Genomic DNA, 14825 nt, shown 5'->3' with positions numbered 1-14825 from the left:
ATAGTTTCAATTGAGTAATGGGGGCAGAAGCCATTATTGTATAAGGTTGTGAAGTGAGTGAGAGAAGTGAAAGAAATAGAGGTTGGGAACTTTTTCTAAGAATTTTCTTTGGAAAAGAAGGAAAAGCATGAGACTATATTGAGGTGGTGGTAGGATTTAATGAAGGTTATTTTTAAATATAGGGAAGGATTGGATAAGTTTGAAAGGGTAGGAAAAGGACCATTAGAGAGGGAGAGTTAGAAATTAAGGAGACAGCTGATGAGTGTGGGCTATGATCTCATAAAAGAATTTCAGAGTTTTTAATTGTAGAAATGGAAAACTTGTGGGCGTTGGTGAAGTCAAGGGTATGACCATTCCTGTGTGTAACAAGTGGAGCAGCAGATTAGGGAGCTAAAGATACTGAAGAATTGAGATATTATTAAGGAATCTGAAGGCATATCAACATGTATACTGCAGTCCCCTAACATAACTGGACAACTAAATTTCTTTTGCCTACTATAGATTTTCTGAAGCATGGGAAGTATGCAAACTTCTGAATGAAACTTCTGCTTGGAATGAATTGGGTAGTGCCTGCCTACATCACATGGAAGTGGAGTTTGCTACACGTGTGTATCGTACAATTAGAAATGTTGGGATGGTGATGTCATTGGAACAAATAAAAGTAAGTTATTGCAGTTTGCATATCTTGTGTGAGAAAATGGGAAAATAAAGTTTACTATGATTATGTTGTTATTAGTTAAATATAGGGAAAGCCCTACAATCAGGAAAAATGAGGAACTGCCTATGTGATGAAATTTGAATGGTCCCAAAAGGGTATTCTACCCAGTTATATTTTCCTCATTTAACCTGGAATGTCTGAAATTTCTATTTTGGGGGTAATTTCTTAAGAGAATTCTTGAAAATATATAATTTAATTGGGTATGTTTTAGTGGAGAGAATATTAGATTAGAAGTTAGAAAGTTTAAGGTCCAGTGTGTGACCTTGCAAAAGTCACAATCACTTTGAACCTGAATATTTGCATCTATAAAATATTGGGTTTACACTAGACGATCTGTAAGGTCACTTCTAGTTCTAATATTCTATCATTTGTGTTATTAGATTACTTCAGAGGGAGATATATCAATTAGGTAATATATCAGCATAGATTAATACATCTGATTTAAATCCATTACCGCTTAGAAGAGAACAGGGCTTTGAGGGATTATCATTGTAGAAAAGGTACATTTTAATTATGGAAAATGAAAAGGGAAAGATTGAGAGAATGCCAGAAGAAAGTCACTGAAGTGGGAACTATGAGCAACCAAGAGTAGGCATGAGGGAATAGAGAATGTTATGGGGAAGGGTGTTCCTAAAAAGGGTCATAACTGTCAACATATGTAACATTTGACACCTATAGTTTCCTTTTTCCCTTTGCCCTTTCACAGGAGGTAGAAGCTGTGTTTCATTATTTATACTCTAGAATAGAAATGTCAAACTCCTGGCACTACCGTACACCACAGGTGGGCTGCAAATCTCCCAAGTGGCCTGAACCAGATTTAAATGTAATTGGGAGATATCGAATAAAATAAATAAAACTATAATACAATATGGGTAATGTTGATTTGTGGTTTTCTAAGTCAATATGTGCCTGCAGCGACTCATTTCTATTTGAGTTTGATACAACTGATCTAGAACCAATAATATTCATTGAATTTAACCTATATTCATCTGTCTTACAGTGTTTTCATTCACATTATTATATAATCATTATAAATATAGCTATCCTTGTTCAGCCTTTACTGTGCATCGGTTCATATAAGTTTTCCATATGTTTTTTGGAATTTCTTTTTTCCTCCCCATTCAAGAAACAGTTACTAAGCATCTATATGTGAAAAGCAGTGTTCTAAGTTCTTGGAATACAAAGCAAAAAAATAAAACAGTCCCTGTCCTCAGTGGAGCCTGCATTGCATTGGGAGAAATATATCCATGGATAAATAAATAAATATAAAATATATAACAAACAAATACAAAGAAATTTTGGTGGTATCATGAGGGGATCATGATAGGTCTCAAATAGGTGGCACTTCACCTAATTCTTGAAAGAAGCCAAGAACTCTAGGTACCAAAAGTTAAAGAAGGAGTTTACATTTTGTTCATCCATTTCTTAATTGATGTGTACACACTTTGTTTCCAGTTGAATATAAGCTCTTTGAGGGCAGGAACTATTTCTTCATTTTTGTTTTTGTATTTTGTAGCACAGTACCTTGGCATTTTGTTTTTGTTAAGTCGTATCTGACAGTTCATGACCTCATTTGGAGTTTTCTTGGCAAAGATACCAGAGTGGTTTGCCATTACCTTTTCCAGCTCATCTTAAAGATGAAGAAATTGAGGCAAACAGGGTTAAATGATTAGCCTGGGGTCACACAGCTAGCAAGTGTCGGAGGCCAGATTTTTAACTCAGGAAATTGATTTTTCCTGACTCCAGGCCTGGCACTCTACTGTTGTCCCTAACTGCCCTTCTGCCTTATGTGCCTGGCACATAGTAGGTACTTAATAAATGCTTGTTGATTGATCCCCAGTGTTTTGATGCTACATAAAGTGCTGCCACAAATGTTTTAGTACTGTTGGTGTGGGACCCTTGCTTCGTATCCTTGGATAAAGTCCTTTAAGACCAAGTTTCCTGAATTGTGTTGTTGGCACAGCCCTCTAGAACAGAGCTTCTTAAACTTTTTCCACTCATGACTTCCTTTCGTCCAAGGAATTTTTACGCAATCCCAGGTATTCAAATCAAACATTTACTACTAAATTTTTCACGACCCCCACATTTAGTTTTGTGACCCTGCAGGGGGTCATGACCCACAGTTTAAGAAACTTTGCTCTAGGACCATATGGAAAGGTGGTATAGGGATTGTAAATGAGAAGACTGGACAAAGCTCATGACTAATTGTAATTTAAAACATCTGACATTTCCTAATTGTTTGAATTAAATGATTTATATCCATATCATATTCATTTTCCTTCACTTATGGTTCATATGAGTAAACTACAGTTTGGAAGGAAGGATGGGGCTGAGGAATCCTGGACTCAGTACAGTTCCTTAAGAACAAGATTTGGCTGCTGATTAGTTATGTGGCAGGAATGAGGAGTAAGGCTAACACTGAACCTATGTAACTAACTGTAAAGATGATAATGTCTTCAATAGTAATAGGGAAATTTAGAAGAGGGATAAGTTTTGGGGGTGGAATTCCTGCTGAGCTATTTACAATCATAAAAGATGATGCTGTTAAAGTACTGTTCTCAATATGCAAGCAAATTTGGAAAACTTAACAGTGGCCACAGGATTGGAAAAGATCAATTTACATGCCAAACCTAAAGGACTACAATGTTGAGGAATGTTCAAATTACCAAACAGTTGTGCTCATTTCACTGTGCCAGCACGGTTAAGATTCTGTAAACTAGGTTTCATCAGTATGTGAACCAAAAATTAACAGAAGAGCAGGCTGGTTTTCAAAGAGGCAGAAGAAGTAGAGACCAAATCATCAACATTTGCTGCATTATGGAGAAAGCAAGGGAGTTCCAGAAGAACACCGGCTGCTTCATCGACTGCACTAAAGCCTGTGATGGTGTGGATCACAATAAAATGTGGCAAATTTTCAGAGATGGAAGTGCCATATAATTTTACTAGTTTCATGAGGAACCTGTATGTGGGTCAAGAAGCAACAGTTAGAACTGAACATGGAATAAATGACTGGTTTAAGATTGGAAAAGGAGTATTGTAAGGCTGTATACTATCATTTTATTTGACTTATATTCAGAGGACACCATGTGAAATGCCAGGATGGACAAATCAAAAGCCAGAATTAAGATTGCCAGGAGAAATATCAGTAATTTCAGATCTGCAGATGATACCATTCTGATGGCAGAAAGGGAAGAAGAATTAAGAAACCTCTTGATGAGGGTGAACGAGAAAAGTGTAAAGGCTGGCTTGAAACCTAACATAAAAAAACTAAGATCATGGCAACAGATCCCATCAATTCCTGACAAATAGAGAAGAAATGGAAGCAGTGTCAGATTTTTTACTATTAGGCTCAAATTGCTGCAGATAGTCATTGCATCCATGAATTGAAAAGACACTTGGTTCTTGGAAGAAAGGCTATGGCAAATTTGGACAGCATACCAAAAAGCAGAGACATCTCCTTGCCAACAAATACAGTCAAAGCTATGGCTTTTCCTGTAGCAATATATGACTGTGAGAGTTGGAGTATAGGGAAAGCTGAGCACTGCAGAATTGATACTTTTGAATTGTGGTATTGGAAAAGACTTTTAAGAGTGCCTTTGGACAGTAAGGAGATCAAATCAGACAATACTTTAAAAAATTCAGGAATTAACTGAAAAGTCAAATACTGAAGCTAAAGCTTAAATACTTTGGCCATATAATGAGAAGACAGGACTCAATGGGAAAGACCCTGATGTGGGGAAAGATTGAAGGCAAAATGAAAAAGGAATAGCAGAGGATGAGATGGATAGATAGTGTCATGGAAACAATTTATATGAACTTGGACAGACCTTGAGAGATAGTGGAGGATAGAAAGCACTGGCATGTTGTGTTCCATGAAGTCACAAAGAGTCAGATATGATTGAATAACTAACTGAACACCACCAAGTTTTGGGGAAAAATAATAGGTTTTGTTTTGGACACGTTGAGTTTGAGGTGCCTGTGGGTTATCTAATTAGAAACGTCCAATTGGTGGTTCTAATCCATGCCCTGCTATTAATTAGTACTTTTCTCCTTAAATTACATTGCATTTACTTATCTGTATAAATATTGCATTACCCCACTAGAATGTAAATTCTTTTAAGACTTACACTGCTTATTCTTTTCTTTGTGTTTCTAGAGCCTCTCACAGTACTTTGCATTAAATAAATGTGTTGAATTGAATTGGATTGGCTCCATGCTCTTAATGCATTTAGGTAATTCTCAGGCTTATAATAAAAATGGAATATAGCAAATTATATAATGGCATGTCACATAGTAAGATGTTAGTCAAAAATATGTAAAAGAACAAAGCCCTAAGTTTTTTTTTCACTTTTAGGATCATGGGTTCAGAGATAGAAGATAGCTTAGAGGTCATCTGGTTCAGATTCCTTGTTTTATAGATGAAACAGTGAGAACCAGAGAGTTTATGGGATTTGCCCAAGGCCACATATGTTCATGAAAGAATCACAATTTGAATGTAGGACCTTTGACTCCAAATTCAGTACTCCTGCTACTACTACCATGATGTCTCTTAAAATCTGCATACTTTTATGCTAATTCTACTTTCCAGGGTGCCAAGATGGTAGAGAAAAAGCAGGAAGTTGCCTGAGCTTTCCCCAGTTTCCCTCAAAACAACTAAATCAAGCCTCAAAATGAATTTTGGAGTAATGGAACATGCAAAAAAAGGGGTGAAAAAATTTTCCAGTCCAAAATAACTTAGGACTGCGGGAAAGCTCTGTCTCACTTAGGTAAAGTGGGAACAGTCCATTTCCAGGCAAACCAGCAGGAGGCCTCTAGCCCCAGAACATATCAGCAAGCAAGGTCCTATGGTCCTTGCTCAGCAGGCCAGTTGTGAGACCTCAGGCCCCAGTGCAGCAGGTGAGCCACCAGCCCCGGAGTCCTCCCTCTCCTGGCACAACAGGTGAACCACTAGCTCCTGAGGCCCCAGCACAGCAAGCCAGTGACCAGGCCCCTGTTCCCTAGTTTAGGGAGCTTGGGACAGTGCCTCCTGTATTCCAGGAACAGAGTTCAACTTTAAAAGTCACAAAATAGACTGGAAAATGAGAAAAAACCAAAAAAGTCCTTATGATAGAAAGCTACTGTAGTAACAAGGAAGATCAAAGCACAAACTCAGAAAAGGACAACACTGTCAAAACACCTACATGTGAAGCCTCAATTTGAAAAATGAATTGTTTTCAGGCCCAAAAAGTTCTCCTGGAAGAGCTCAAAGAGGATTTAAAAAATCATATAAGGGAGGTAGAAGTATTAGGAAAAGAAATGAGAGTTATTCAAGAGAATCATGAAAAAAGACAACAGCTTGGTAAAAGAAGCATAAAAAAGAAAAAGATGTAAAAAAATTCACTGAAGAGAACAATTGTTTAAAAAGTAGAATTGGCCAAATGGAAAAGGAGGTACAAAAGCTCACTGAAGAAAATAATTCCTAAGAATTAGAATTGGGCAAGTGGAAGCTAATGACTCTATGAGATATCAAGAATCAATCAAACAGGGGGCAGCTAGGTGGCACGGTGGATAGAGCACTGGACCTGGAGTCAGGAGTACCTGAGTTCAAATCTGGCCTCAGATACTTAACACTTACTAGCTGTGTGACCCTTGGCAAGTCACTTAACCCCAATTGTCTCACTTAAAATAAAAAAAATTTTAAAAAAAGAATCAATCAAACAAAAAATAGAATAAAATGTAAAATACCTCACTTGAAAAACAACTGACCTGTAAAATAGATCCAGGAGACATAATTTAAGAATTCTTAGACTACCTGAAAGCCATCATCAAAAAAAGGACCTGGACAGCATCTTTCAAATTATCAAGGAAAACTGCCCTGTTATCCTAGAAACAGAGGGTAAAATAGAAATGAAAAGAATCAATTGGTCATCTCCTGAGAGATATTTCCAAATGAAAACCCCAGGAATATTATAGCCAAATTCCAAAACTATTAGGTCAAGGAGAAAGTACTGCAAGCAGCCAGAAAGAAACAATCGAAATATTGAGGAGATGCTGGAAAATATATGGCAGAAAATAGATATAGATCAACATCTTACACTGTGTACCCAAGATAGGGTTGAAATGGGTACATGATTTAGACATAAAGGGTGATATCATAAGCATATTAGGATAGCAAGGAATTGTTTATCTGTCAGATCTATGGAGAAGGGAAGAATTTATGATTAATCAAGAAATAGAACAGCAAGATATTTAAAATAAATAGACAGCAAGAGATTTAAAATAAATAATTTCAATTATATTAAGTTAAAAAGGGTTTTTCCACAAACAAAACCATTACAATTAAGATTAGAAGGAAAGCAGAAATCTAGGAAATAATTTGTATAGCCAATGTCTCTGATACAGGCCTTACTTCTCAAATATATGGAGAACTGAGTAAAATTAATAGAAATACAAGTCATTGCATGAACTGACGATGAGTGAAATGAGCAGAGCCAGGAGAACATTGTACACAGTATCATCAACATTATGTGTTGATCAACTGTGATAGACTAGATTCTTCTCACCAATCCAACGTTACAAGAAAGTTCCAAAGGACTCATGATGGAAAAGGCTCTCCAAATCCAGAAAAAAAAAGGAACTGTGGAATATGGACGCTGATTGGACCATACTATTTCTTTTGGTTTTGGTGTTGTTGTTTTTCTTTCTTGAGGTTTTTCCTTTTTGCTCTGATTCTTCTCTTATAACATGACTGATGCAGAAATATGTTTAATGTTATTATATATTTATATATGTATATATATGTGTATATATATGTATGTATATATATGTATATGTGTGTGTGTGTATATATATATATATGTGTGTATATATATATATATATATATATATATATATAAAACCTTTATCAGATTACCTGCTGTCTAGGGGAGGTGGGGAGAGAGGGGATGGAGGGAGAAAAATTTGAAATTGGAAATCTTATCTAAATTAAAAAATGAAAAATAAAAGAAATACAAGTCATTCTCCAATTGGTAAATGGTCAAAGGATATGAATAGGCAGTTTTCAGATGAAGAAATCAAAGCTCTCTATAGTCAACTGAAAAATGCTTTAAATCACTATCGGATGGCGCAGTGGATAAAGCACAGACCCTGGATTCGGGAGTACCTGAGTTCAAATCCGGCCTCAGACACTTAACACTTACTAGCTGTGTGACCCTGGGCAAGTCGCTTAACCCCAATTGCCTCACCAAAAAAAAAAAAAAATCACTATTGGTTAGAGAATTGAAAATTAAAACAACTCTGAGGTACCACCTCACACCTTTTAGATTCGCTAACATGGCAGAAAAGGAAATGATAAATGTTAGAGAAGATTTGGGGAAATTGGGGCATTAATATACCGTTGGTGGGGTTATGAGCTGATCCAACCATTTTGGAAAGCAGTTTGGAACTTATGCCCAAAGGGTAATCAAACCGTGCATACCCTTTAATCTAGTGATACCACTACTAGGTCCCTGTCCCTAAGAGATCATAAAAAAGGGAAAAGGACTTACACATACAAAAATATTTATAGCAGGGGATGTCCATCAGTTAGAGGGTGGCTGAACAAGTTGTAGTATAAGAATTTAATGGAGGGGGCAGCTAGGTGACACAGTGGATAAAGCACTGGCCCTGGATCAGAAGGACCTAAGTTCAAATCTAGCCTCAGACACTTGACATCTACTAGCTGTGTGACTCTGGGCAAATCACTTAACCCTCATTGCCCCACAAAAAAAAAAACGTAATGGAAAGCTATTGTGCTGTAAGCAGTAATGAGCAGGCAGATTTCAGAAACTTGGAAAGACTTACAAGAAGTGATGCAAAGTGAATTGAACAGAACTAGGATAACACTGTACACAATAATAGCAACATTATACAGTGATTGACTATGATTGACAGCTCCTCTGAGCAATACAATTCCAAAAGACTCATGATGGAAAATGTTATCCATATCCAGAGAAAGAACTGATGGAGTCTGAATGCAGATTGAAGCATATTTTCACTTTCAAAATTTTTTCATGTTTTTTTTCCTTTTATTCGGTTTCTTCTTTTACAACATCACTAATATGTTTTACATAATTGTGCATATATGACCTACATCAAATTGCTTATGTCCTAGGGAGGGGGGAGGGAGAAAATTTAGAACTCAAAATTTTATAAAAAATGAATGTTAAAAATTATCTTTACGTGTAACTGGAAAAACAATGCTATTAAAAATAAAAATAGGGGGCAGCTAGATGGCGCAGTGGTTAAAGCACCGGCCCTGGATTCAGGAGTACCTGAGTTCAAATCTGGCCTCAGACACTTGACACTTACTAGCTGTGTGACTCTGGGCAAGTCACTTAACCCCCATTGCCTAAAAATAAAAAATAAAAAATAAAAAAAAAATAAAATAAAATAAAAATAAGTCTACTTTCAAGTATAACTAACATTTATTTCTGTTTCCAGGGAATAGAAGATCACAATCTGTTAGCTGGACATCTTGCCATGTTTACTAATGATTTCAATTTGGCACAAGATCTGTATCTGGCATCTAGCTGTCCTGCTGCGGCACTTGAAGTACCTATCTAATCTCTCATTCAGTTATTTATTAGTTGATGATTAACAGGATTTACACAAATTTAAGTATCATGTTAGATAGGAAATAACTTTTTCTTTATATTATATGAAATTAATTTCATTTTTCTAGACTGTTCCCCCTATTCCTGTGCCTGAAGTCACTCTATAGATCTATCTAAATGATGGGATGAGAAGTAAATCACCACAAATTCTACTAATGTGATATATGATATTTTGTCAGTATCATTGAAGGAAGATTATTTTTCTTAAATTTGACTTTCCTTCTGCATTTTTTGCTTTGTTTTTCTCTTGTCTGAGGTATTTTTAATAGATCTATGTTATTTGTGTTATATTTTCCTTGCTTAAAAATTTCCCTGTTTTTGTTTATTGAATTTAAATTTTGATAATAAATATTTCTTTGGATAACAGATGAGACGAGATTTGCAGCATTGGGACAACGCACTTCAACTAGCCAAATGTTTGGCCCCAGACCAGATTTCATTTATATCAAAGGAGTATGCTATTCAGTTGGAATTTACGTATGTTGTATTTTATTAAAAGCACTAATATAAAAATATTTAAAAATAATATTCTCAGGATTGCCTGAACATTAATAGAGAAACATATTATTGGTAGGCTTATAATGACACTAATTTATATCGAAGAAACAGAGGACAGTATAGGTCTATCCAACTTGCAAACAGGTTACATTTCAAATTTTTGTCTGTAAATTGGTTGCTTGAATTTCGTTCCCATAGAAACAATTTTACCAGTGTGGGTTAGTTCCCAAGCCAGCCTAGTGAAGCCTATTTAACTTATAGCTTAACTGTCATATTCCAGGGCCTTATTAGAGCTGGGGACATCAAGAAAGGCAAAGCACAGTTCTGCCCTCAAGGGGTCCATATTCCAATGGAGAGAAAGAGAATATACAAACAACTATGTTCACATAGATACATAGATAGGTAGATAGATGGATGGATGGATGGATAGAGAGATAGATAGATAGATAGATAGAGTAAATGGGAGGTAATCTCAGAGGAAAGACATTAATAGCAGGGCCTAGGAAAGGCCTCTTGTAAAATAGGATTTGAGCTGAGTCTTTTTTTTTTTTAAAAAGTTATCTTTTAAACATGCATTTAATTTTTTTAAATTTCCAAATTCTCTCTCTTCCACCCTTCCCTAAACCATTGAAAAGATAAGCAATGTGATGTTAATTATACTTGTAAAATCATTTACGTATCATCCATGTTGCAAAAAGAAAAATAAAGAAAGTGAAAAAATTATGCTTCATTCTAAACTCAGTTCATCAGTTCTCTCTCTGGAGGTGGATAACATTTTTCTTTTTTTTTCTTAATAAACATTTTTATTTAAAGTGTTGAGTTCCAAATTCTATCTCTCTCTTGTTCCCTCCTCTTCCCTCCCCTTCCTACCCCCTGAGATGGTAAACAATCAGATATAGGTTATATATATATATATATATATATATATTCAATTATAACATTTTTATAATTAGTCTTTTGAAATTGTCTTGAATCATTGTATTGATCAGTCTGGACAAATCTTTCACAGCTGATCATCATTACAATATTGCTGTTACTGTGCACAATGTTTTCCTGGTATTGCTCAGTTCACTTTGCATCAGTTCATATATATCTTCCCAGGTTTTTCTGAAACCATCCCTCATATAATTTCTTATACCATCATAATTATATATCACAAATTGTTCAGTCACCCCCAATTGATGAGCATCACCTCCATTTTAGTTCTTTGCCACTACAAAAAGAGCTGCAATGAATGTTTTTGTACATATAAGTCCTTTTTCTTTTTCTTTGATCTCTTTGGGATATAGACCTAGTAGTGATATTTCTAGGTCAAGGGGTATGCACAGTTTGATTGCCTTTTGGGCATAGTTCCAAATTCTTCTCCAAAGTGTTTGGATCAGTTCACAACTCTACCAGCAGTATATTAGTGTTCCATTTCCCCCACATTTCCTCCTTCATTTGTCACTTTCCTTTTCTCTTATGTTAACCAGTCTGATAGGTATGAGTGGTACCTCAGGGTTATTTTAGTTTTCATTTATCTAATCAATAGTCATCTAGAGCATTTTTTTCATATGACTTTAGAGAGCTTTGATTTCTTCTTCTGAAAACTGCCTGTTCATATCCTTTTTATACTTGTCAATTGAGGAATGGCTCTTATTTTTAGACATTTTTTTTCAGTTCCCTATATATTTGAGAAATGAGGCCCTTATTAGATAAACTTATTGTAAAAAAGTTTTTTCCCAGTTTCTTACTTTTCTTCTAATCTTTGGCTGCATTGGTTTTTTTCATGCAAAAAATGTTTAATGTAATCAGAATTATTTATTTTACTTCCCTGTAATCCTCTCTGTTTCCTCTTTGATCATAAACTGTCCCCTTATGTATAGATCTGACAGCATGTTCCATGATCCCCTAATTTGCTTATAGTGTCCCTCTTTATGTCTAAATCATGTGCCATTTTGGCTTTATCTTGGTAAATGGCACGAGATATTATTCTGTACCTAGTTTCTGCCAAACTGCTTTCCAAGTTTCCCAGAAATTTTTGTGAAATAGTGAGTTCTTGCTCCTAAAACTTGGATCTTTGGGTTTATCAAACACTAGATTACTAAGGACATTTACTACTGTGTATTGTATACCTCATCTATTCCACTTAATCCATCACTCTGTTTCTTAGCCAGTAACAGAATGTTTTGGTGATTACTGATTTGTAATTTACTGCTAGACTGCCTTCCTTCACATTTTTTATTGTTTTCCTAGATATCTTGACCTTTTGTTTTTCCAAGTGAATTTTTTTTCTAGCTCCATAAAATAATTCTTTAGTAGTTTGATTGGTATGACCTGAATAAGTATAAACACATTTAGGTAGAATTGTCATTTTTATAATATTGGTTCAGACTGCTGTGAGCAATTATAATCTGTCTTTATTTGCATAAAAAGTGTTTTGTAATTGTGTTCATGTAGTTCATGTAGTAGTCAACAATAGTGATGACACTGGCTCCTTTACCCCTGATCCTAATTATTAGGAAGGCTCCTAGCTTACCTCCATTACAGATGCTTGCTGATGGTTTTAGATAGATACTTCTTATCATTTTAAGGAAAGCTCCATTTATTCATATGCTTTCTAATGTTTTAATAGGGATAAATGTTGAATTTTCTTTAAAACTTTCTATATATATTGAGATAATCATATGATTTTTTGTTGGTTTTGTTATTGATATGGCCAGTTATGCTTATAGTTCTCTTAATATCATACTAGACCTGAATTATTGATATAAATCCCACCTGGCCACAGTCTATGTGATATATTTCTGTAATCTCCTTGCTATTATTTAAAATTTTTGCTTCAGTATGCATTAGAGAAATTGGTTTATAATTTTCTTTCTCTGCTCTTCATGGTTTCAGTTAGCAAAACCATATTTGTGTCATAAAAGGAATTTGGTAGGACTCGCTCTTTGCCTATTTTCTCTAAATAGTTCATAAAGTATTATTTGAATTATTCTTTAAATGTTAGAATTCACTAAAATCCATCTGGACCATAGGATTTTTTCTTATGGAGTTCATTCATGGCTTTGATTTTTTTCTAAGGATTATTTAAGAATTCCATTTCCTCTACTGTTAATCTGGACAATTCATAGTTTTTTTGTAAATATTCAACCATTTCACTTGGATTATAAGATTTATTGACATATACTTGGACAAAATAGCTCCAAATAATTAAATTAATTTCTTCTTCATTGGTGGTGAATTCATCCTTTTTATTTTTGATACTGGTAATTTGTTTTTATCTTTCTTTTTTTAAATCAAATTAATCAATGGTTTACTTATCTGTTTTATTGCTTTTTAATATAACCAGCTCTGAGTTTTATTTGGTTCAGTGCTGTTTTTTTAACTTTCAGTTTTATCTCTCTTTTGATTTCTAGGATTTCTATTTTTATATTTAACTGGGCTTTAAAATTTTTTTACTAGTTTTTTTTTTTTAGTGGTGAGCCCAATTCATTGGTCTGTGTTTTTTTCTTATTTATTTTGAGATAGAAAATTTCCCCTAAGTATTTCTTTGACTATATTCCACAAATTTTGGTACCTTTTCTCATTGTTCTCATTATTTTTAATGAAATTACTGATTATTCCACAATTTGTTCTTTGACCCCCTCATTCTTTAAGATTAGATTATTTGGTTTCCAATTAATTTTTAATCTGTGGTTCTAATGCCTTTTTATTGAGTGTAATTTTTATTTCATTATGGTCCAAAAATGGTGCATTTGCATTTGTTTGTGAAGTTTTCATCCTTATTACATGGTTAGTTTTTGTGAAGGTGCCATGTATAGATGGCATACTCCTTTCTATTTCCATTCAGTTTTCTCCAGAGGTCTATAATATCTAACTTTTCTAAAATTCTATTATTTTTCTTAACTCCTTATTTATTTTATAGTTAGATTTATCTAGTATCGAGAGGGGTAAATGGAGGTGTCCTACCAATGCATTTTTACTCTCTGTTTCCTTCTATAACTCAATTAACTTTTCCTTTAAGAATTTGGATGCTCTGCCATTTGGTGCATATATGCTTAGTATTGATATTACTTCATTGCCTATGGTACCATTTAGTAAAAGTACCTTTTAGTTTTCCAGATTATCTCTTAGTTGTATATTTTTGCTTTTGCTTTGTCTGAGATCATGATTTCTACCCCTGCCCTTTTTACCTCACCTGAAGCACAATATATTCTATTTCAACTGCTTATTTTAGCTTAGTTTGAAGTGTGTTTCTTGTAAACAAGATATTTTGATTTTGGTGTCTAATTCATTCTGCTACCCGCTTCTTTTTTATGGGTGACTTTATTCCATTCACATTCACAGTTATGATTACTGTGTATTTACCTCTATTCTTTTTTTCCTGTTTCTCCTTATCTCTCTTTACCCTCTCTCTCCTCAAAAATCTGTTTTGTTTCTCACCACTATTTCCCTTAATTTTCCCCTTCCTTTTATTACTCTACCCCTTCTCTTATCCTCTTCTCTTCTAGTTCCCTGTTGGTAGATTTCTGTACCTCTTTGAACCAATTCTGATGAGGGTAAGGTTCAAGCATCACCTACCATGACCTTCCCGTTTTCTCCTCCACTACAAGGGCTCTTCCTTGTATACGTCTTTTATGTGAGATAATTTCCACTGTTCTTCTTTTTCCCCCCTCCTCCTAGTGCTTCCCATCCCTTTATTTATTTTTTTCCATCCCTTTATTTTTTAAAGATCATCCTATAATAGTTGACTCACACTTGTGCCCTCTGTCCATATAGATTCCTAACTTCCCGGATAATGACAAACTTATTAAGACTTACATGTATTATCTTCCCATATAGGAATGTAAATAGTTTAGCCTTATTAAGTGCCTTTGATTTGTTTTTCATTTTTACCTTTTTATACTTCTCTTGTCTTGTATTTGAATGTTAAATTTCCTCTTCAGCTTTAGTCTTTATATCAAGAATGCTTGTGAGACAGCTAGGTGGCGCAG

At 34.7% G+C, this 14825-nt stretch overlaps 1 protein-coding gene across 1 annotated transcript in view; it reads left to right on the top strand.

Annotated features, from left to right (window-relative positions):
• Positions 1-14825, top strand: part of LOC122732063 (WD repeat-containing protein 19-like) — a 135727-nt gene that overhangs the window by 51440 nt on the left and 69462 nt on the right. Inside the window, exons 16-18 of the mRNA XM_043972253.1 lie at positions 502-661; positions 9179-9289; positions 9719-9828. Of these exons, the coding sequence (XP_043828188.1) occupies positions 502-661; positions 9179-9289; positions 9719-9828 (381 nt within the window). The remainder of the gene's footprint in view (positions 1-501; positions 662-9178; positions 9290-9718; positions 9829-14825) is intronic.

The sequence above is a fragment of the Dromiciops gliroides genome, chromosome 6, assembly GCF_019393635.1.
Source record: "Dromiciops gliroides isolate mDroGli1 chromosome 6, mDroGli1.pri, whole genome shotgun sequence".
In the NCBI taxonomy this organism is placed as follows: Eukaryota; Metazoa; Chordata; class Mammalia; order Microbiotheria; family Microbiotheriidae; genus Dromiciops; species Dromiciops gliroides.
Note: the sequence above shows the minus strand (reverse complement) of the source record. Positions and strands in the feature narration are given on the sequence as shown.